This window comes from Squalius cephalus (assembly GCF_949319135.1).
Source record: "Squalius cephalus genome assembly, chromosome: 13".
In the NCBI taxonomy this organism is placed as follows: Eukaryota; Metazoa; Chordata; class Actinopteri; order Cypriniformes; family Leuciscidae; genus Squalius; species Squalius cephalus.
This window is the reverse complement of record NC_137134.1, coordinates 1,270,131-1,294,152: the sequence shown is the minus strand read 5'-3', so window position 1 is coordinate 1,294,152 and position 24,022 is coordinate 1,270,131. Positions and strand designations below refer to the sequence as shown.

Sequence of the window (24,022 nt, the reverse complement as noted above, 5' to 3'; positions counted from 1 at the left end):
TAGAGTGAATTTACACCTTTGCCATTAACATGTTTATAAATAACTGAAAAAAGCACAAATATCAAGGCATGTCAGAACATCTCAAGGACCCCAAAAACAGCCCAGACCCCAGAGGGTTAAAGCCGGTTCGAAACTCGCGCCACCTTGTGGGTGTTGTCAGCAGTAGTAGAAGCAGTTGTAGTGTCAGAGAGTCAGAGAGTTAGATAACTATCATTGTCACTGTCGTTATTGTGTCATATGTGAGGGCTGTATATTATTACATTATCAGAACTATCATTGTCACTGTCGTTATTGTGTCATATGTGAGGGCTGTATATTATTACATTATCAGGTTAGAATAGTTATAGTACACTGCTCAAAAAAATTAAAGGAACACTTTGAAAACACATCAGATCTCAATGGGGAAAAATGTCATGCTGGATATCTATACTAATATGGACTGGGTAATGTGTTATGAACGAAAGGATGCCACATCGTTTGATGGAAATGAAAATGATCAACCTACAGAGGATTGAATTCAAAGACACCCCGGAAATCTAAGTGAAAAAATGATGCAGCAGGCTTGTCAATTTTGCTGAAATTTCATTGCAGCAACTCAAAATGGTACTCAGTAGTTTGTATGGCCCCCACGTGCTTGTATGCATGCCTGACAACGTCGGGGCATACTCCTAATGAGACGACGGATGGTGTCCTGGGGTATTTCCTCCCAGATCTGGACCAGCGCATCACTGAGCTCCTGGACAGTCTGAGGTGCAACCAGGTGATGTCAGATGGACCGAAACACAATGTCCCAGAGGTGTTCTATTGGATGTAGGTCAGGTGAGCGTGGTGGCCCTTCAATGGTATCATTCCTTCATACTCCAGGAACTGCCTGCATGCTCTCGCCACATGAGGCCGGGCATTGTTGTGCACCAGGAGGAACCCAGGACCCACTGCACCAGCATAGGGTCTGACAATGGATCCAAGGATTTCATCCCGATACCTAATGGCAGTCAGGGTGCCATTGTCTAGCCTGCAGAGGTCTGTGCGTCCCTCCATGGATATGCCTCCCAAGACCATCACTGACCCACCACCAAACCGGTCATGCTGAACGATGTTACAGGCAGCATAACATTCTCCACGGCTTCACCAGACCCTTTCCTGTCTGTCACGTGCTCAGGGTGAACCTGCTCTCATTTGTGAAAACCACAGGGCACCAGTGGCGGACCTGCCAATTCTGGTGTTCAATGGGAAATGCCAATCGAGCTCCCTGGTGCTGGGCAGTGAGCACAGGGCCCACTCGAGGACGTCGGGCCCTCAGACCACCCTCATGAAGTCTGTTTCTGATTGTTTGGTCAGAGACATTCACACCAGTGGCCTGCTGGAGGTCATTTTGTAGGGCTCTGGCAGTGCTCATCATGTTCATCCTCGCACAAAGGAGCAGATACCGGTCCTGCTGATGGGTTAAGGACCTTCTACGGCCCTGTCCAGCTCTCCTAGAGTAGCTGTCTGTCTTCCTGGAATCTCCTCCATGCTCTTGAGACTGTGCTGGGAGACACAGCAAACCTTCTGGCAATGGCACGTATTGATGAGCCATCCTGAAGGAGCTGGACTGCCTGCGCAACCTCTGTAGGGTCCAGGTATCACCTCATGCTACCAGTAGTGACACTGACCCTAGCCAAATGCAAAACTGGTGAAAAACAGTCTGAAAAGATGAGTAGGGAAAAAATGTCAGTGGCCTCCACCTGTAAAACCATTCCTGTTTTGGGGGTTGTCTCACTGTTGCCCATCTAGTGCACCTGCTGTTAATGTCATTAACACTAAAGCAGCTGAAACTGATTACCAACCCCCTCTGTTACTTAACTGACCAGGGGTGCGTTTCCCGAAAGCATCGTTGGCCAACTATGGTCGCAAGTTCATCGCAATGTCCATTGAACTCTATTGGTAACGACGGAACTTGCGACCATGGTTGGCCAACGATGCTTTCGGGAAACGCACCCCAGATCAATATCCCAGGAGTTTAACTGACTTGATGCTATTCTCTGATTAAAAAGTGTTCCCTTTATTTTTTTGAGCAGTGTATATTATTATTATAGTAGGCCTATATTATAGTCTTGTTATATTAATTAGATAAGATTATTTGGATTGCTCTGGATTTTTGCATCTGGACTGCTTTTTGATTTGGATTGCTCTTTTGGATTTGTTTGCTCTTTGTGACTCTTCCTTTTCCTTGGTAACGGAGCAGCAAGAAAGAGGGAATCCTCCCCTGTCTGGGCTCAACAGAAGCATCAGTGTCCTCATTTGTACCACTGCCATTTTTATGTTCCCCTGCATCCTCTGTTCCTTGTGAAAGGATCTTTTCCAAGGCTAGAGAGATTTTGTCCAAGAAGAGGAATCGTCTAAACCCCAACACACTTGAAATAATTCTGTTTCTCAATAAAAAATCTATTTTTATTTTCCTTCCTTCCGGACTATTCTGTTGCAGTTTACTTTAATCTGTTATCTATAATCTGTTAAATTAATAAATGTACTTTATTACACTCCCTCTAACATAAGCACTGCACTCAACAGTGTCACTGTTGTTGTTCATACTGTCCCTATCCAAACAATTTATGAATAATTAATGAACTGTGTGTGTGACTCGGCACAAATAAATTCAGACAGAGAAAGATACATATTTTATATTATACACAGTAATGGACAAATGTCTGATCATGTCTTTTTATTATTGCAAATGAAAGGTTACAGACATCAACAGTGAGTACAAAATAAATATTTTTTATTTATAAAAATATTTTTATAAAATATACATTTAAATATAAATATACAAATAAATATAAATATTTATTTGTATATTTACATTACAAATGAATATTTTTATTTATAAAAGTATTTTTATAAAATATGTTTTTTTTATATAAAAAAATATTTCTTATAAAATTAGGGACGAAGGGAGGGACGGAGGGAGGGCGCGACACTGGTTCAGAATGAATGAATTTGTCTGCTATTTCTTTGCACAGTAGCTAGGTGTCACTAGTGAGCAATGCTGAATGAAGCTTTGAGTAATGAACCTTTGGCTGAAGCAATGGGCTGCGAGGTCTCAGTGGTTCAGGAAGCCTCATTTTGCCATCACTAATATTTAGCTATTTGTACTGGAAACAAGACAAAAGTACTAATTAAGAACATCAATCATGGGAAATGTAGTGTGGATGTTACCAACCAGAAGATGACAATGCAACTGAATAAAACAAGCAAGCAAACAAACAAACAAACAAACAAACTCACTGACATGTGCGACCACACTTTTATCCTGAGATGATAAAGTCACAATGCCAAGAAATGCTCTTGGCTCTCACCTGCAAACACTCTGCAATCAATCAATCAATCAACCACCCTCATCAACTCGACACAGTGTCTGTCAGCTGTTTGTCTGGTGTTGAGTATGATCCTGCCATGTGTTCCCTTGTCTGATGTGCCATGTTGTCATTGGTTCATTGTTTACAGGTGTCCCTTGTCTTGTCATTAGTCTTGTGTGTATTTAAGCCCTCATGTTTGCCACGTGTCTTTGTCAGTTTTTTTGTTTCACTGTACCAGTGTTTGCTGAGTGTCATGGTTTGATCCAAATTCATGCCGTCCCGTCCTTCTGTTGTGAGTTAACGCTAGTGGTGGGCAGATCGAGGCTTTGTGAAGCAATGAAACAGTTGAACCAAATGGGCCATATTGTGTCGAGGCTTCGAATCAATCACTGCATGAAAAGTGGGATTTTCGACAGTTACCGGCGCTGTAGATTGTCGTGGAAGTTCAGGTTTACGACTGCAAACGGCAATTTACAGGCAACACTGCAAACTGTCGGAAATTGTCGGAAATTGACGTGGGACTTGTTTGCCCCATGACCCCCCCTCCCTCTAATGCTTTAACATGTAAATGAGACTGCTGTGAGCTTTACAAATGCAAATGAGGGTAGCAGGGGGAGTTTTATCCCAGGTGACTAAAAGGTATTAACTTAATTCTAAAAAAAATACAATACAATACAATACAATATTTATTTATAACGCACAATTAAAAACAGCCAAGGCTGACCAAAGTGCTGTACAGGGCAATAGATAAAATGCAGGGCAGAAACAGGACAATAAAAAAAAAGAAAAAAAAAAAAAAAGAAAAAGGCAATAGTTGTATCATAGTCAAGGGGTATTAAAAGCAAGAGAAAATAAATAAGTTTTCAAGGATGTTTTGAAGATGGAAATTGAGGGAGCTAGTCTGATATAGAGGGGTAGACTGTTCCAAAGTTTTGGGCCTGCAGTCGCAAAAGTGCAGTCGCCTCATTTTTTAAGTCTGGATCTGGGCACGATGAGAACACAGTGATCGCTGGATCTCAAAGTACGAGATGGAGTGTACGGGCAGAGGAGATTGGTCAGATATTGGGGGGCCGGTTTGTTAAGAGCTTTATACACAAATAGTAAAATTTTAAAATCAATCCTGAATGTGACAGGTAGCCAGTGGAGTTTGAATAAAATAGGGGTGATCGACTCATATTTGCGTGTCCTGGTGAGAAGTCTAGCCGCTGCGTTTTGAACTAGCTGTAGACGAGAGAGAGAGAGGCCTGAGATAGCCCAAAATAAAGTGAGTTACAATAGTCTAAGGCCATCCTTAAAAATATTCTTGTTTGCCGTAATCTTGTTTTGTCAGTAAGCGGCACTGTAGATTGTCGTGGAAGTTCAGGTTTACGACTGCACACGGCAATTTGCAGGCAACACCGAAAACTGACGTGAATTGTTGGAAATTGACGTGGAACTTGCTTGGCAGTTGTCCCCCCATGACCCCCCTCCCCCTTATTCTAGGGGAGGCTTTAACATGTAAATGAAAATGCTGTGAGCTATACAAATGCAAATCAGGGCAGGGGGAGTTTTACCCCAGGTAACATTTTTCTCAAAGGTATTTACTTCATTCTAAGAAAATCTCTGGTATAAATCAGGCTCAGTATAGCCTAATTATAGACTCTTAAATATATCAATTTAAGATAAAATTTAAGAAAGTAGCTATATTAGTTACTATGTGTCATTAGCAATAGCCAAAGTTATGTAAAAAAGACACAAAACCATTTATTTCAACAATTAATTTCAATCAGGCTTTGCCACAAAGGTAAAATGTGCATTCCATGCAAACAGCATCACAATCTCCTAGAGCTCAACCACTGTGCATAATACAACACGAACAGAAGATTGTATTTGACTCATGCTGCATACACACACGCAATGACAAGAATTATGCCTACTGTACATATAGAGTTACAACTACGATTAGAGTTGTTTGCATAAAATGTACCTCGTTTCTATTTTGCATTAAAAATGTTTGTGGCCCCTTTAAGAAATCCCTCTGTTCTCGCGATACTATTCACTTGTGCTGGACGCGTGCGCGCGACCAGAGAACGGCAGCCATTTTTCACTGTTCAGGAGAGCTCCATGACGGAGCGTGCATCGATCGGATTCTGTGTTATACGTTCTTCTTTCTTGATAAATATTACTCCAATATCATTAATATGCACAAATAAGTTGTGAAGCGAAGTTAAAAGAACATTTGATGTGTACATTTTTGTTTATAGATTTATTTGGAGCGCATGTGTGACGAGTGAACCTCTTGGTGATCGGACGGTAAAGGATTGGGTATGTACGTTTCATGGTTTATGGGGGAAATTACTGATGGCATGTTTATTTGATAAATCTGTTAATGAGTTGAATCTATATTCTGTGATTATACAGTATAACTTTATGGTTTAATGCATATTTCTGGTTCTGCATGATTAAACGTGGGTTGTGGCTTTGTTAAAGTGCTTTATTTCTCTTGTAGCTGCTAACTTAGGCCTACCTCAGCCACTGCCGTATTCCAGTTTGTGTTATCGTATTTACTTGTAACATATTTTGGTTTGGAGAAATCGATTTAAATCTGACCTGTTGCAGTGTATTACACTGCATTTCAGTTTGAATTGAGTTAAGTATTCTGTGGATTTGGGCATTGATCCACTGGTTAAGCTTTTTGTGACATTTGATTGTCATCTTCAAATTTATAGTAAACTGTTTCTACAGTTTCTTTCTTTCTTTTTTTTTTTTTTTGTTAAACTAGTGAAATCTATTTTTTTTCTTGTGAAATCTCTTCGAACAAGGCAAACTTTTTTCTTAATCAGACTTTTATGTGTTTAATTGTGCTTCCATTGACCGCTGTCACTTATTTTAAACAGCAGTCAGAATAAAACCCCAATTTCAAAAAGCATAGTTTGCTTCCGGTGTGTATTTCTTGAATTTCACCCGGTTGCATTTTTTCTCCTTTATTGTTTAATTTTACTGTGACTTATGATGTTCTTTTTAATTTAACTGTGACTTATGTTGTTCTTATTAATATCACTCTCATTTAATTGTTTTCCAGCTGCCTTTAAGACATATTACACGACAGTGCGCAGGAGCTTCAGGTACAAACAACCAGATCTTGCATTGCCGGTGGAAGCTGTGGAGAATTCAGCTCGGAGTCGAGCGATAAGAAAGACGGTAAGATTTATTAGATTAGATTCGTTTTTGGTTGATGTGACTATTTTTCAGGTGCATTAATAGATGTGTGTTGTGTCCATACGCAGTGCATTGTGCAGTATTGATTGTCTTTATTGGTTTTTACAGCTGCTAGAAGCGAGACAGAGTGTGCTAGCTGAGGATGAGGTGGGCCTTCAGAAGTGCGCTACCATAGACCTGATGTCTGATGAGGAAGACGGCATCGTCGGCGGGGTGTCTGGATGGATTGTGCGACCTCCGTCCTTTCGCAGCCAGGAGCTCACCGAGCTCTGTACCACGCTGCAGTCGAGATTAGAGGCGACTCCAAAGTACAGGGCAACGCACCACAGACGTCTGCAGAATGGACCGAATTCAGACAGAATGCCGCTAGTTACCTGCAGCTGTATTTTGTCAGGCCTTGTGAAATGTAAGAATATTCTGTTTTTCATGATTTCATCATAAAGCAAGAGGTCATGGGAGTGATGGCTATTATTTGTTTAATAATTGTAAATCCTGTAATTTACAGGAAGCAGTATGCCATCTTCACAACTCTGAGACAAATTGTGGGCGCTACGAACTGGATCAAGGTAAAAAATAATAATAAAAGAATCTTACATTCTTTTCTTTTTTTTACTTTCATAAAAACTTATGAACAAAAAATCATAAAAAATAGAAACATTTTAAAGGTAAGATTCAAAGAATATGCTTTCATTCTCTTGTATAAGAAAATAGATCCGTTATAGTTTACGATCTTAATCATACATTTTGTTTCCATAGAGTAACCTCGCCTCATAACGAGGGCGTAACCTCACATTTACTCAGAGCCATGTCTGCAAGTCCAGATTTTCATGACGCTGATCATGACGACATTGTAAGTAACTTTTACTATTTTTTCCTTGTTTCATTTTACTGTGACTTGCGTTGTTTTTAATTCATATCACTCTCATTTAATTGTTTTCCAGCTGCCTGTAAGACATACTACGAGTGCGCAGGAGCTTCAGGTACAAACAACCAGATCTGGCATTGCAGGCCGAAGCTGTGAAGAGTTCAGCTCGGAGTCGAGCGAGAAGAAAGAGGGTAAGATTTTTAGTCAATGTGACTATATTTCACGTGCATTAATATATGTTTTGTGTCCATACACAGTGCATCACAGTACTGATTGTCTGTATTGGTTGTTTTTACAGCTGCTAGAAGCGAGACGGTGTGCTAGGTGAGGATGACGTGGGCATTTGGAAGTGCGCCACCATAGATCTGATGTCCGATGAAGTTCAACCACCAGCCAGGAGCTCACAGAGCTCTGTGCTACGCTGCAGTCGAGCTTAGAGGCGACTCCTAAATACAGGGCAACACACCACAGACGTTTTCAAAGTGGATCGAATTCAGAGAGAGCGCCGCTAGTCACCTACTACAGCTCCGAAGATGAAAACAGACACTGAGCTTCCATTATGTTGTGTGTGCATATGATCTATGCTTTGTACATAGGTGTATATTGTTTTGTGTTTGTGCTAATAAAGCTCTTTCTTTGAATAAACAGCATGTCCCTGGCTTTTCCTTTCCTTTATAAATTCATGTCCTTGATGGTAATAGTGTAGTCCATAGGTTAACAATGACATGAATATACCACAGAATAGCATATTATGAATATAAAATTTTTTTTTATATAAATATTATAATTTTTTGAATTTATGAATATAAAAAAATAATTTATATATTATTATTTATATGAATATTATAATTTTTTGAATTTATAATGAGCGAGGGTGACCAATAGTAACAGATCTGCCAACCAATCACGAGTGATTTTTCTTGTTTAAACCACGTGGGTTCAACCAATAGTGAGTGAGGAAATTCAAGCCTTTCTCTGGCGCGAGCGCTCTGCATACGTCATGGTTCGTTTCCGACAATATTCGGCACAGGCGAACGCGACGTTCACAGGCTGTAAATTGTCGTTAACTGACGAAAATTAGGGAGATTTACGGCCGTTTACGGGGTCGGAAATCCCAATTTTCATGCAGTGAATCCGACCCCCGTCTCAACGGTGACACCTAGTGGTCACTTGCAGGTGTTGATCTGAAACAACCTTGACAGAGCCATTAAAAAAAGTGTGGTTTTTTTATTATTGTATTTTTCTAATATGTGAAGCTTGTAACCTGTAGGCTCCTCACTGTGCATAATGTTATTTTGGTCCTGCAAAATGAATATTAATAAAAGAAATCAAGCCACAATGTCTCACTTTTTTAGAGATTTTTTTTTTTCAAAAATATTAATTTCTCTTCTGTGGAAGGATTTTTGGTGATATAGTGACATAGTAGGCTATCTCAAAATCAAACTCCTCTCACAAAAACCCACGAGGTCAATATGCGTTGATTTCATTTTTATACAGATGTGCGATTGTGTGGTCTGTCCCGACCCTGTCAATCAAACGCTGATTCGGCGGACCACACCTGATGGAACACTTGTGAAACACTTCGAGGGTTCGTTTGGTCATAGTCACGTGACATGGGTGTTTTGAATCACGCTTCGGATCAGTGTTTCGAAACATCTGCGCTTCGGGATCTTGCAAAGCTTCGTAACGACTGTTTCGCGTCAGCCATCCCTAGTTAATGCCACGCCATGCTTTTGTTCTATGTCTGATCTTGTTATGTTTCTAAATGCACTTGAGTTCTCATCTATACTTGCCTCCAGCAGATCCCTTACACCTGTCTTGTTTTTTGTTTTGTCCAAACAGGTTCTTCCTCTTTGGGATTGCTGCACTCAAAGATTGTCAAACTATTTTAAGAGTGGCGAAGCCGGAAATAAACAGGATGTGTCAAGATCTGGAGATGGGCAGAAAACTCGGGCACAGAGAAAGTACCATGTATAGGTACTACTGCGAAGCTACACTGGTTTTTGCCCACATGCTGCGCCCGATTGCTGTGGAGTCCTTGACAGTAAGTCCATGTCTACTTTAAAGACTTTACGCTCATGATATGATGCAGTGTTTACGTATGCATTAGTGACCGCTCTTTCGTTATCCAGGATTCAGATTGGTTGGATCGGTTTGAGCATAGTGGCAGGGTGGTGATCGGCATAGGGAGGGGCACGGATACCAACACGCTGCTTGCCCTGACCCAATGGGAGGAAGCTGTGAGTTTTAGTACGACATAAACAGCCGATGACTTGCTACCATTGTTTATACCATTTAATAATCTTTTGGTCGCACAAACATTTTTTCCCTTTTTTTGTTTTTGTTTCCCATAGTGTTTGCAGGTCTACTTCAGCAAGATAAGGCCAGAGAACATCTGTCACGAGTAACCATGCAACGCCTTCTTTCTTGTATCCTCCGGCGAGGTGGTCTCCAGCGTATCGCGAGACCTCAAATGCCTACACGATCTGTATGTACCTGCACATATGCGTGTGTGAGTGCACACCGTTAACTACATTTTGTCAGTCAGTCATTTCACAGGCAACCCTTTGTGTTCCATTTTGTTTCTGCAGGCACAAACTTCCCCACTTTACTAGCCAGGATGTGCGCAGGGCGGTTGGCATTGCTGCGCAGAAGCTAACGGAGCCCCAACGGCAGACGGTGCAGTTTTACCTGGACCGTGGCGCTCGTGATGTCGGACCACAGGACGCTGTTGACCCAGCTGTGCTGCTGGACTCTTTGTGCGTGTAAGTCTCTTCACGCAGCAAGGACCTAACATGTCACAAACAATCTTTACATCCGAGTAGCCATAATTTTGCCCAAGTAACAAACCTTTTTGTTCCTCGCCTACAAAGCAATTCTTCGGACGACGACCACCAGTCATTTGCTGAATTAGCTACAGCCGGAGGCAGTTCGAGTCTGCCAACTGCCCGCAAAGACTTCTCTGCATTTGTGACCAGTTTTCCCATTTCACTGGATGGGCAGCCACCATCGAAAAAACAGCGTGTGAAGTACGGGTTTCCTGAAGACCGCACCTTCTATGATAAGTGGCGGGTCTTGCAGTACGCCCAGAGGCGGGAATATCTTCTGGGTAAGTCTCCGAATCCACCAATACAGCATTGTCCCGCATTTTAACATGCAGACGCTGCAGGTTGCTGTGGGTTTTTTTTTTTTTTGTAAACAGCCGCCAAGTTTTTACCAATGCTTAAGGCATTTTTTTCTAAACCCCTTAACACGGCAACACACCCACATCACACAATTAGCCAAGGGTTTGATCTCCTGGTCAAAACTACACTTTTTTTTTTTATTTTTTTTTTTATTTATACAAACTCCAAACCCAAAAACCTTTTTCTACCACACACTATCTCTATCAAAACGCAGCAATGTCCGACTCAAAAGAAGTCAAAAAAGTGATCGGTGTGAGTAAAGTGGTTTCATTTTGTCTTTCAGAACACTTCAAAGTCCGTAAGCCTTCGACCGGAAAGTTGTCGAGGCTGATTAGGCAGGAGGGGTGGAAGTCCAACTACCCGAAGCCAGAGGAGATCCTTCCAACCTCGCCATAGAGTCGGATGAGGCCATAATGAAGTGCCTGTCTAAGCAGACATGGACGGGGCTGGCCATTAAGGACTTCGGTGCCAAGCAAGGTCGTGGTAAGGGTAAAACTGTGGCATTAGTTTGTTCTATAAATGAAACGTGGGCCATGCAACGTATACTGCAGTGAATTATTAGCATAGGCAGTAGTGTTTTATTTTATTTTTTTGTAAAAAGTTTTTTCTTTTTCTTTTTTTTTTTACAGGGAACATATTTTTCAAATGAATGCAATGTTTGTTCACCAACTCAAAATGTAATGTTTTGTTCTATTGTAGGAGTGATTGCAACACGGCCCTTTCTTAAAGGGGAAATAGTTTGTGACTATCACGGGAAGGTGATTCCAGCATCAGTTGGGAAGGAGATGATGCGGGACCTCGGTGACCAGGCTGGCTACTTGTTTTTTTTTTTAAGGCGGGCCAAAGAGACCTATGCGTCGACGCGCAGACCTTTCCCTGCACATGCCATCCCGACTCGGGCACGTTTGGCCGACTTATAAATAGTTCTGCAAAGATGCCAAACTTAAAGCCGTTTTACTGCTCCGTTAAGCTGAGTGGAGTGAAAACGGATGTAATTTTGTTCAAAGCGCTCTCTGACATACCCGTCGACACCCAGCTCAAATTCGATTATGGTGTTCGGAGGACCTCATTCCGTGGCGAGGGCTTAAACCTAGAATGGCTTGATGAGTAGGCCAGGACTTTGCCCGAGTGCACCTAAAAAATCTGTCCTGTCACTTTTCAACATAGCCGAAGCTTGGTTCCCGAGGACTGGATGAATTTGTTTATGTGGATCTTGTGCCGAAGATGGCCGAAATATTTTCAGATTGACCCCTCAGTGTACCACTTCATCATTGGCATCACAAACAAGCACAACCACTGGACAGTTACGGTATAAGATGGAACTTGCTTTGTTTTTTAAATAAACCAAACTAAAATGGACCATTAGTGTGCATAACTATGTTTCTATGTATTCTAAAATCCTGAAAGGTTATCCTGCCATCACAGAAGAAGGCATTGTTTTTAGACCCAATGGGAGAAAGTCAAATCGATATAATGAAGTGCCAGAAGGTGACAAGGTATGAATAAATAAAATCAAAGACTTTATGGCAGTAAAATCCTTGAGCTGTGAATGTCTCGAGAAGCTAATCAAAATGTTTGTAATGATTATTGCAGTTCCTCCCAGACATGACACAGGGAGAGCATTGAATTGCATAGCATTTTTTATTTTATTCTGTATTGTTTTCTAGATGATTTAACCCGGTTGTGCTCATTCTGTGGAGAGGAAAGCGGAGACACCGCTTGGGTTAGTATGTGCAAACATTTACACATGCATCCTCAAAGTTAACAGTGGTGTTATCATTTAGTTGTCTTTATTGATCCACATTTTCAGATTAGCTGTCTTTCCTGCCTGCGCCGGTACCACAGATCCTGCGTTCAGCCGTCCACCCTGGATACTTTTGTTTGTGCGGCTTGCAAGGATTGAGGACCCATTCAAACATTGCATCGATTATTGTTTGTATTGTTTGGATGGACTATTCTGCAAAATGTATATAGATTCTAATGGGGGTGCTTATGCCTCTATGCCTACTTGTTTTTTATTTTTTGTTTTTAGACGTTTTATTTATTAATAAATATCGTTGACTTTGTGTGGTTTCAACTCACACTTTGTTATTTATTTATTTTGAGATTTCCAACTTTTTTGGGATGGGACACTCGCTGTATATAGTGAATTGGAACATTGACTATGTTCCTCACCTATAAAATACCAATAAAAGGTAAAGAAAAAGCAATTAATTGCAAACAAAGTCCAAGCACTTTTGTTGGAGGGCACAGATTCAATTTACCACAAAGGTACGGTGTACATTTTAGGACATCGTCAGACCTCAGTCATACAATGACAAGGCGTCATGCCTCAGACTAAAAGGCTTCAGTCACAGGACAAAACGGCATCGTGCCTCAGACTGAAAGGCTTCAGGTCTCAGGAAAAACTACGTCAGGTGTCAGGTCTGGTACAATTAGACATCGGACAAAACGGACTCAGATTAAAAGTTATCAGACAAAAAGACATCAGCAGAAAAGTTATCAGACAAAAAGACATCAGCAGAAAAGTTATCAGACAAAAAGACATCAGACGAAACGGACTCAGATTAAAAGTTATCAGACAAAAAGACATCAGCAGAAAAGTTATCAGACAAAAAGACATCAGCAGAAAAGTTATCAGACAAAAAGACATCAGACGAAACGGACTCAGGTGGAGTGTCACGTGTCGCGCTGCCCCGCCCCATATGACGTCACGCGGTTCATAACAAGCAAACTGGTGTGGAACGGTAGATGATGGCAGATGGAGGTAAGTCGCTCCTGATATATTTAATTTTAACGATTTTAATTAAATGCTAAACTAATTCAGTTGTACACACAGGAGAACATGCATTTCATGAGTATTGTGTGCACGTTTAAAAGTTTGTAATATTGCAATTAGCTAACGTTAGCTTGTACGTTGGCAAACTGTAGTAACAAGTTAAAGTTAAAGCGAATTATTTCGAGCTATTAGACTGCTTGATGAAAATGTAGCCTAATTGTACTATATAAAGACACATTTTTTAAATAATTAAATTAACCAGATAATCAGCTACCTAAAACGTTAGGCCAAGCAAAGCGAGTAATATGGGGCTGAAATAAGTCATTATTTCATATCATTATGTACAGTGCCTTGCAAAAGTATTCATACCCCTTCATTTTTTTCACATTTTGTTTTGTTGCAGCATTATGTTAAACTGCTTTAAATTAGTTTTTCCCCACATCAATTTACAGTCCTTTGTTCCAATCGTCTTCCATTATGGATAATGGAGGCTACATGCTTCTGTGAACCTAGTGCAGCTGATTTTTTTTCTAGATCATTGCCTTAACGCAAGTCTGTCATTGAGCTCTACAGGCTGTTATCTTGACCTCAGGACTTGGTTTTTGCTCTGATATGCATTTTCAGCTGTTAGACCTTTTCTGAGAGGTGTGTGCCTTTCTAAATCATACTCATTCAAATGAATTTGCCACAGTTTAACTCCACTCCAAGTGTAGTAACATCTAGAAGCAATATGAATGCTCCTGAGCTAAATTTTAGTGTCCCAGAAAAGGGTATGAATACTTATGCAACGGGATCTTTTCAGTTTTTTATTTTTAATAAATTTGCACAAATGTTGAAAACCTATTTTTTGCTTTGCCATTATGGAGTAGGGAGTGTAGATTGATGTGGAAAATTTTTAATTTTAAGTAGTTTAACATAAGGCAGCAACATAACAAAATGTGAAAAAAATGAAGGGGTGTGAATAATTTTGCAAGGCACTGTAGATAATACAATTTTTTTATGTGTAAATACATCTAAAACAGGACCAACTGGTGGCCTGCAGTTTCTTTAAATACGGCCCGCTGGACGACGGATGCTCAATTGTAAATCCACAAACTACAGACTCCCTGGTGAAAAAAACAGCATATGCTGGTTAGGTAGTTTAAATGCTGGTTTATGTTGGTCCTTAGCTGGTCATGTGCTGGTCAGCTTAAACTAGCATTTTTAGGTAGGTTCTGGATCCCTAAACAAGGTTCCAAACCTACATAACCAGCATATATGCTGTTTTTTCAACAGGGTAAGTGAATCTCAAAAATTTCCACCAGTGGTAATATGCTAATGTCATATTGTCAAATTGTATTATGTCTTTCAGAACAAAAAAGTGGAGAAGTTGAAGGTGTACGAAAATCTCAGACAACAACTGGATAATGGTATGTAATGGGGCTTTCTGCTGTAATAATGCAATTATATTACATAAAGTGTATCTATATGTACATGGATTGGAAACTTCTGCTTTTCCTGATGTGCAGATGAGATTACTCAAAAGGGCTTTGATTCCAAAGTAAAGGATTTATTGCTTGAACGTGGTGCAGAAGGAACATCAGGTATTTTGTTTTTTATCTTTAAAGATTGGCAAGACCTATATTCTTTTAATTAATTTTCTTCTATATATTTTCTTTTTCTCTTTAACATTCTAGACTCAAGCAAAACAAAAAACCAGAAGGCATTCATAGGTAAGATGACAAAAATTTACAGTGTCCGACAGAAATGTTGTCACCCTTAAATATGAGCAAAGTGGACCTAGTCTTTAACTTTTAAAGAGGTCATGACTAGGGTTGCAAAGGGGCGGAAAATTTTCGGTAAATTTCCATGGGAAGTTAAGCTGGGGAATTTTGGAAATATTCATTACCACGGCAACCGCTTGCGCGTCCACTCTGAAAGTAACTGTACACATAAGAGACGGATAGATACATTATTTAAGGTTATTTCTATTCGTTAGAATATTGATATATGAACTTGTTGTCAAGTAAGCCCCGTTGCGAGCATGTGCGTCTCTCTAAACTTTCAGTGTGCTGCACTGCTCTAGTTGACTTCTGCGCCTTCCCCCCCGAAAATATCACGTTAATTTTGAAAACATAGGCTAATTCCTTTTGTGGATCCTCTTGGTCTTTCTTCATGTTTCTTTGACAAATATCAGTGTCTCAGTCTCACGCACGCTGCACGCGAGTTAACCACGCCTACTTATTTACATGTCGCGGTATACACGGAATAAAAAAATCTGTTACGGTTGACATTTTCTTCCGCGGTAACGATATATCAGGGTTCTCAAGTTTTATCAAAAGCTTGGAGTGAGATCACATGCGGTTGGGGGAGGAGCCATAATGGAGCCACGCCCCCACCTGTCCCCGCCCCCCAATTTTACCCAAATTAACCAGCACAAATTGAAATTCTAACAATTGGTAAATCTGATAAATGACAGAGCAATTCATCACATCAAATATACTCTTTAATGTTATATTTCAAAATTACAAATAAGTTATACAAAAATTACAAAAATATAACAAATTTCTCCAAACAGTTTTTGAAAAACAAATCTTTTTGCATTTTGAATGTGTCTAGTCGAAATGGTATAATGATTTATTGTGTGGTGGGACATTGTTAACAAATGACATATTAGAGTATTATTAAGGTGTGTGTGTGTGGGTGGGTGTGTGTGTGTTTGTGTGTGTACACAAGAGTACACACTCCAGCTTATGAAATGTGTTTTGTGTTGTAAGTGTTTGAAAAATACAAATGCAATGGCAATCAATGATTAATGTAACGTTATGTTTTGACAGGATATAAAATATTACCCAGAGCACTCTGCTTTAATACATGTAGCCTTAATGTAACTAGAAATATTAATACAGTATAATATATAATTTAAAATAAAATAAATACATTTTAAATTTATTTACAATAAAATGAAGAAATACATCTTCATTCCTTCCCATACCCACTAACATTTCCCTTAGTTTCAGATAACGTAAGCTAGCCAAACTGAGCCAAAGCTTCTGGCCTGGTTGCAAAGTAGTTGTAGAGTTTTTGACTGCATCAATAATAATGTATACGATGGGCTATATATTAAATGTTCTAGCCTAAAAATGTTAGACGAGCTTTCTTCCAACTTAACTTCTCCATCATCACGACGTGTGTTCGTGCGATGTTGTTGGTTACCTAGTAACGAACGTACGGCGGCCGAGAATGTTCCGTCAACTTCCGTGTGTTCGCGCATCTATGTTGCCTATTAACGAACGCAATCTGGCCGAGATACGTGCTGGCGGCAGGAAACTTCACTTTGTGTGCCCGCGCCTTGTATACAACATTATATAAAGCTTGCAGGACAACTGTTGGCATTGCCTTTTCAGCGTGAGAAATACACTGTGTGGCGTGTGAGCGTGTGAACTGGTTGAATTGCGTGTGTCTCACGGCCAATGCGTGAGACTTGAGAACCCTGGATATATACCGTCATACCGCCCAGCCCTACTTATGTGGTAAATAAAGTTATGCTAGCTTATTTAGCATCTAACTTATCAGCTTGCTATCTACTAGATGATTTGTATGCGATATTTGCAATTTAAACATTTAATAAATATATTTCCCATAATATCATCAAAACTTACTTCACTTTGTTTAGTCCACAGGCTCAAATGTGTGCCTTCAATAGTCTTGTGCTTTGGGCTTCTGTACATGTGATGGAGGCGTGCCCAGTGCCAGTAGGGGGTGTGGTCTCAATAGTGCACAGTGCCAGTAGGGGGTGTGGTCTCAGTAGTGCACAGTGCCAGTAGGGGGTGTGGTCTCAATAGTGCAAAGTGCCAGTAGGGGGTGTGGTCTCAATAGCCATGCAGTAAGCAGTGTGCTATGTGCATGTGATTGAGGAATGGCATGGTTATTCAAGTGTATTTGAATGGCATCTGTTTGTTTTAGTCAAGATTATGCTAAAATATACTTTCTTCAACTATATTTAAGTTCCCTATGAAGAGCCAACCATCAACTGTGAAAATTCCCAGTTTATTCCCGTTTATTCCCATAAATTCCCATAAATTCCTGTTAATTCCCTTAAATTCCCATTAATTCCCATGGAAAGTTTCCATCTTTGAAAATTCCCATAATTTTGCAACCCTAGTCATGACATGCCTTTTCATCATTCTGATTTAAAAATATCTAAAACCTGTGGACTGACCTGATGAGGAGAGCTCATTAGCATAGACCTCTGAATCTGAAGAATGGAGGAATAGTCTGTTCCTCCATTCTTCAGATTAAAGTATTAAAGACAAGCATATAATTGAGTAACAAATAATTGATTAATAGATATATCTTTGGTGATTATTTTGAATAAAAGACCAAGAAGATAAACACATTTTCCCATACCTTGATTTGCTCATGTAGAAAAAAAGTCAGTTCAGCTGTCATTATAGAAGAGTTGTTTTGTTTGCTTTATTGCCAGTTCTTTCATTTCAAAGTGGTTGTTTAATGGAAATCTAATGTCTGTTTTACAGATGCAGCACACATTTTTACCAAGGCCAAACAATTAATAAAACCACAAGTGAAGAAATGCCAGTTTCCCCTCCGTCAAAAGGGAAAATCCCTTTTAAAGGTTAGTTGTGGCAATTATTAATTCGGCTTGAAAAAGCCAATTGACTGGTCTACTGCAATCTAGGCTTGTTATTGTTATTGGTTAGCTTTCTCAAGCCAAATAGCTGAATTGCTAATTAAAATTATTATTATTTAGCTGAGACTAAAATATCTGACTCTAACTAGTCCTAGGGCTTTTAAGCTAGAAACACCAAACTTGGGTCAGATCTATCTAATGCCTGCCTATCCAAAATTGCATTATAGCTTTCATAACTAATAAACTAAAATTAAACTAAGTTTTATCAAGGGTTTTCAAACTTTTCAACTTTATTTTGTTGTGCCATTGTGATATGTATTTAACATGATTGTGGGAAAATTAAAGGTATTTGAAGGTAAATTAAAAGTAACCTATTATTTCTTTTGATACAAGATAAAAATGGCTCCCATGGAGTGGAAACCAAGAACTGCAAAAAAACCAGGCAGATATCAAAAAATCATCCTTGAAGAGGCTCCACCACAAATAATTGTCACAGGCACTGAGGGCTATGATGAGCTCCTAAAACTTGGCCAGGAGACATTTTGGTCAGACAAAGAGAGAGAGGGGAGTGTGTTTACTCTCTGCCAAGCAGATGGGACAAGGTGGACGAAGGAACACTTTGATCAGGAGTTTGGATCTGTAGCAGAGATCCCAACCATCTGGAAGCGAATGTTTTACATTGGACGTAGAGAAATGGGTATTGTAATGTTTAAAATTACATTTAATGTGCATGTTATTAACTTGTTCTTGTCTCAATACAGTACCAACTGCATGTTGTATCTACAGAGGTCATTTGCCTTGGTGAAAACAGTTCAATATCAGGTATGTACCATACATTTTCATGACACATTTTAAATGCAGTGTATGTTTTGTGATACATAACAGTTGCTCATTAATTAATTGTTTAGTATGTGTTCCATTTATATATGTTTCATTCCCTTCTTTTCCAAGGAACTTGTGAAAGTGAAGTTGACTCATCTATGGTAACTTCAGTTTACTAATTTGTAAATAAACTAAATTATTACTGTTGAATATTTGGATGTTTAATAAGACAGATGATCTTGATGGTTGTTTATAGGATTTCCAACCAAAGAGATCCAGATTTTTAGGAAGATCTACAGACCAAAGTGTAGTGAGGGGCTTAGGTTCAGGTCTGCATGCTGGGAGATCAGAAAGCACTGATCCAGTTCCAGGTTCAGAAAGATCACGTTACATACATGCATACCTACCTACATACACACCTAAATACATTAATTCATCCATTTATTCAGACAGGCATTAGGTGCTTATTCAAATTCAGAACCGGTTGCAGTAAGATCCACTAGTGCTGATAAATCCTTGGAGTAATTCACCCCAAATTAAAATATGATTTGAATTACAGCTAACAGTAACCATGGCTGTTATCTCCAATAATAAAAAATAAAAATAATAATAATAATAAAAACACTTCCAAAAGCCAAGTGATAGGTTTTAATGTGGCATAGAATATAGATCAAGAAAAATTGTTGTCCTCATTTCATTACAACACAAAAAAACGTGTTTTGACTATGAATAAAGCTTTAATAAATGTCAAGATTTTAAGAATATTGCAAATTAGTGCATTCATCAAAGATTCTTATATTTCATTGCATTGTCTTTCCTTAGTTATGTATTTAATGTAGCTACAGTGTTTTTTTCTTAGAGTTTGTAAACCTCCAAATTTGTAAACAGTACAGTAGTGTAAAAATGTCATGCATTTCAATTATATGCATATATTGTACATATACAGTATTAGATTTGCCACTATCAAGCCAGTTTACATAATTTTAAATACTGTAAACAGCAAAATCATCATTTGGAGAGGATTGCGGTCTGTGGGAAAAATATGTCTCATGATTTAAATAACTTAATTAGTCAGCTGTTGTATTGTAACTGTTACTCCTGGTCATAATTTTATAGTTTATATGTGGGCTTACTTTTTTACCAGCAAGTTGTTTAATGGTGAAAAACATCAATGTTTGTCAGTGCATAAAATTTAGTAGTGCCAAAAAAACTAGTGCCTGTTTACACCACAAATAGTTTTAAATACACAGTTGGTGTAACTGAACCCAGAGTACATATACATAAATTGTGTGTATGGCTAGTTTTTGTCTTTCTGGGGCTTTATGTCTGTTATCTGTCTATGTATAGATAATTAAAAAATAATTAAAAAAAATTGTGTTACTTTTTCCCTTTTGTGTTTTAAGTGGACAAAATAATACCATATGCCACAGCATGAGGGTGAGTAAATCATGGCAGAACAAGGGAATTTGATTGATTTTTTTTTTTTCAGAGCAAAGTCCAAGTGGGTACACACCTCCAGAACTTGTTGCAGAGAAACCCATCCAAGAAGGCATAGGATCTGAAGACAAAGGTGGACGTCCACAAAATCAAGTCTTTTATGTGTCGTCCAATGTTGTCACCATATTACCATCATGTAAGTAATATTGCCAAGACAACAAGTTTGCAGTATTTTTTGTAAATTAGGATTAAAGTAAGTAATATTTTAAATGCATGAAATGATAGCATTTTTTCCCTTTCAATTTTATTACATATAGTATATGTTCCACGCCTACCCTATGTGGATGAGTCCCTGATCCATTACACAGAAGAGAACCTATTGGGTGAAGGTGCATTTGGAAAAGTATACAGAGGTTACTTTCAGGGCACACCTGCTGCCATAAAAAAGATTCTATATGGCACCGCAGGACTACCAGACCAAGACATCCAGCATGAAATTCTTGTTTCACTGTAAGATTAATTTTCATAACTAATTATGTCTTATAATTAAACATAATTTTTTATTTAATCTTGTATTAATATTAACAGTTGGGAAGAATGGAACAGTTGGCAATAACAACATTTCTACAGTGCATTTCTACTGTGTGCTAGTTTTTTTTATTGTTGTCATTGTTTAACAGTTTTGCTGTGCATAGGGTTTTGACAGTTTGATAAATGTCTGTCACATTTCATTGTAATTTATAGGCGACTGAGCCATCCCAATATCGTTCGACTCATGGCTGCAGCCCGCACTGACAACGCCTTCCTGCTGGCCAATGAGTATATACATGGCACAACCCTGGATGATGCACTACACAATGACAATTCTTGTGTTAAGGTAAAAAAAAAAAAGTCACATTTTTCATTGAACGTTTGTGAAAAATTGTCCTAATATTTAATAGGGTGCCTGTAATAATTAAATGCCAAATCAAAATTTAATATAAAAATACATTAAGAGGGAGATCCAAAGAAATGCAAAGCAGACAACATAACTTAACAACATAACTGTCTTTGAATGTATGTGGTGAAGGTTATGCAGTTTTGTGTGTGCATTTCTCTCTTGAGTGAAATATGACTCAAATATATGATTCAAATTTGCATTGTATGTTTTCTTAGCTTGAAGGAGATGACAGTTATTTTGTTGCACTGGACATCTCAATGGCCATTGAGTACATTCACTCAAAAAATGTAATTCATCAGGATTTAAAGCCAGCCAATGTTTTGGTAAGACTTTTATAGTTTACCAGTAAGTACATATAGAAAAAATACTGTGGTGGCCAAAATTATTAGAACACCTAGTATTTTTACAAGTTAAATATTTTTGCTGTAGTGTGTAAGTAGGAAATATCAGTTTCCTTTTTCAAACATTCAATTTGCCATTAATTGTAATAATCCAGTGAGATTTTTGTTTGCACAAGGAGTCTGACAACAGCCAGTGCTCCACACAAAGATCTGATCTCACCATCATCCAGTATGTCTGGAATGACGTGAAGAAACAGAACAAATTGAGACAAGACTAAATCCAGAACAACTGTGGCAACATCTCCGAAAACCTTCAAGAAACCTACCTGCAAAGCTACCTGAAAAACTAAGTTCAAGTTTATTGATAAAGAAAATCTATTCATGACATTTTACAGCATTTTTAAAACAACTGCCTAAAACTTTGAACAGTACTGTAGCGTTGCAGGTAGGTCTCTTGGAGAATCTTGGAGACGTTGCCACAGTTCCTCTGGATTTAGTCTGTCTGCGTTTGTTCTGTTTCTTCATGTCATTCCAGACAGACTGGATTATGATGAGATCAGATCTCTGTGTGGACACTGGCTGTTGTCAGACTCCTTGAATCTCACTGGATTATTACAATTGACCATATGCACGGAGCGTTCTTTAGAACTTCCGCATTAAGATAAGCCAGCTCGTTAACTTCAGTTGAAGCTTATTTTATATGTGCTATATATAGGTGGTCACTCTTGAGACTCCTCTACTGCCTCGAACATTCAGTTTTATATTATTTAACATATAATTTAAATGCGGAGCCTGGTAATCCCAGGAGAGTACCTGCACAGTTGTACATTTAAATGCTGACAGCTAAACACTATCATAATGTGTTTAGGCTAACATTAGCTAGCTAGCGATACTTCTCTTCAAGGACATCTTAATTGTATTCTTGATAATCAGTAACTTCCCTTCAGTCATGAACACATTTTTAAAATCTTGCAATATTTAAAGGCTTTATTATTTTCCAACTACAGCTGTGCAATAAAATTCACTTCAAAAACTCATTTTCATTTTCAGTCATGAAAGACGACATGGGAAAAAAATGTCTTTTCACGGAAAACAATGTCTTTTTTAAGCTAAAAATGATATGGAATTACCCATATAACCAAAAGATGGCAGAAGGGCGATTTATTTAAATACTATATATATATATATATATATATATATATATATATATATATATATTAGTTCACTACAAATTAGTTAAATATTAATGGTATAATACTTAAATAATGCACTCAATATGAATCAATATGAATATTCATATTAATATGAAATATTTTATTTAATTTAGTAACTACATCTTTGAAGTTTTATCTTGAACTGTAAAAGCTATTAAATAGCCTATATGTAACCAACACAAACTTGTTACTGCTGTAGTTTTGTTACTCTGAATTTAGTATGAATCATTTAAGCTCTGTTTTGACATCAGCTTGTCAGATGTTTCGTCCGGTTATTACTGTCAATCGTAAAAAAAAGCCGATTTACTCACATATTTTTTGTGTATGTCATTCTTGAAACGGTATACATGGACGTTTGGTCCTCATAAACAAACAACACTTTTCTTTGATTGTGAATGGATTATGTAGAGAAAACAGACAAAGTACGCTCCTATTATGGCACAGTACAGTTGACAGGAAATTACTTAGCTGGCTTGTCTAAACAAGGAAGTAATCCGTGCATATGGTCAATTGGCAAAATGAATGTTTGGAAATGTAAACCTTTATATTTTCTACTGACACTGCAGCAAAAGATAGAAATAATTGATTTTAAACCATTTTTAGCTGGTGAAAATACTACTGTTCTAATCATTTTGGCCACCACTGCATAAATTTAACATTTTACATTCTATTTTGTTACTCTAAACAGATCGACCAGTTCTCCAAAAAGGCTGTACTGACAGATTGGGGCCTTGCAAATATAAGGGACACCGTCGTTCTACGACAAGGCAGTAGACTCATTGGAGGGGGCATAGGGCCAATGGGGGGAACTTTTCTGTATATGGCCCCAGAGTGTCTAATTGAATTTGAACAGGCTTCCAGGAGTTCTGACATCTGGTCTCTTGGAGCAATGTACCTTGAGATTTTCACGAAATCGGTACCATGGACAGCAAAAAACCAAAGAGAGTTGTCCAGTCTAATGGCCAAAAAGGTGCCACCACATGCTTTACAACATCTCAGCGACAAGTACACATTTGTTAATACAATGTTGCATTATGATGCACCAACAAGACCCGAAGCTTCCTCTGTGGTGCTGTCCCTCAAAGCAGTGGAGGGTCCAGACTTAAAGGGCCGTTATGGTTACGAATGGTAAATGTAAGGAATTTGAATACCGAACATCTGTTAGACTTTACCTCACTAACATGGACAGTGTAACATTTCTTGCCTGTTTCAGTTTGTACTAAAAATACCAATGTTGGTAAAACGTTAGCATTATGATCACTGTTCTTCTCTCTGC

The 24,022-nt window shown here is 38.6% G+C and overlaps 1 protein-coding gene, 1 long non-coding RNA gene and 1 pseudogene across 3 annotated transcripts in view; 2 read left to right on the top strand and 1 right to left on the bottom strand.

The window, feature by feature from the left end:
- The window catches only part of LOC307170535 (putative nuclease HARBI1), a 316,840-nt pseudogene that overhangs the window by 153,138 nt on the left and 139,680 nt on the right, over window positions 1-24,022 (bottom strand). The window lies entirely within an intron of this gene.
- On the top strand, window positions 6,418-7,854 carry LOC307170438. The gene is made up of 6 exons (XR_013823389.1): window positions 6,418-6,515; window positions 6,642-6,939; window positions 7,039-7,099; window positions 7,290-7,383; window positions 7,475-7,589; window positions 7,697-7,854. It is a non-coding gene; the product is annotated as an uncharacterized lncRNA (long non-coding RNA).
- On the top strand, window positions 13,325-24,017 carry LOC307170434 (uncharacterized protein). The gene is made up of 13 exons (XM_079891522.1): window positions 13,325-13,350; window positions 14,714-14,771; window positions 14,871-14,945; window positions 15,039-15,074; window positions 17,880-17,977; window positions 18,386-18,689; window positions 18,779-18,814; window positions 18,944-18,975; window positions 20,304-20,447; window positions 20,569-20,761; window positions 20,996-21,128; window positions 21,407-21,514; window positions 23,435-24,017. Exons 1-9 carry the CDS (start codon window positions 13,345-13,347, stop codon window positions 20,367-20,369), a joined length of 711 nt encoding a protein of 236 aa, XP_079747648.1. The 5' UTR covers window positions 13,325-13,344; the 3' UTR covers window positions 20,370-20,447; window positions 20,569-20,761; window positions 20,996-21,128; window positions 21,407-21,514; window positions 23,435-24,017.

Coding starts and splice junctions, on each gene's coding strand:
- LOC307170434 (XM_079891522.1), top strand. Junction 14,946..15,038: donor TGGTGCAGAAGGAACATCAG/GTATTTTGTTTT, acceptor TTAACATTCTAG/ACTCAAGCAAAACAAAAAAC. Junction 18,976..20,303: donor GTGAAGTTGACTCATCTATG/GTAACTTCAGTT, acceptor TTTTTTTTTCAG/AGCAAAGTCCAAGTGGGTAC.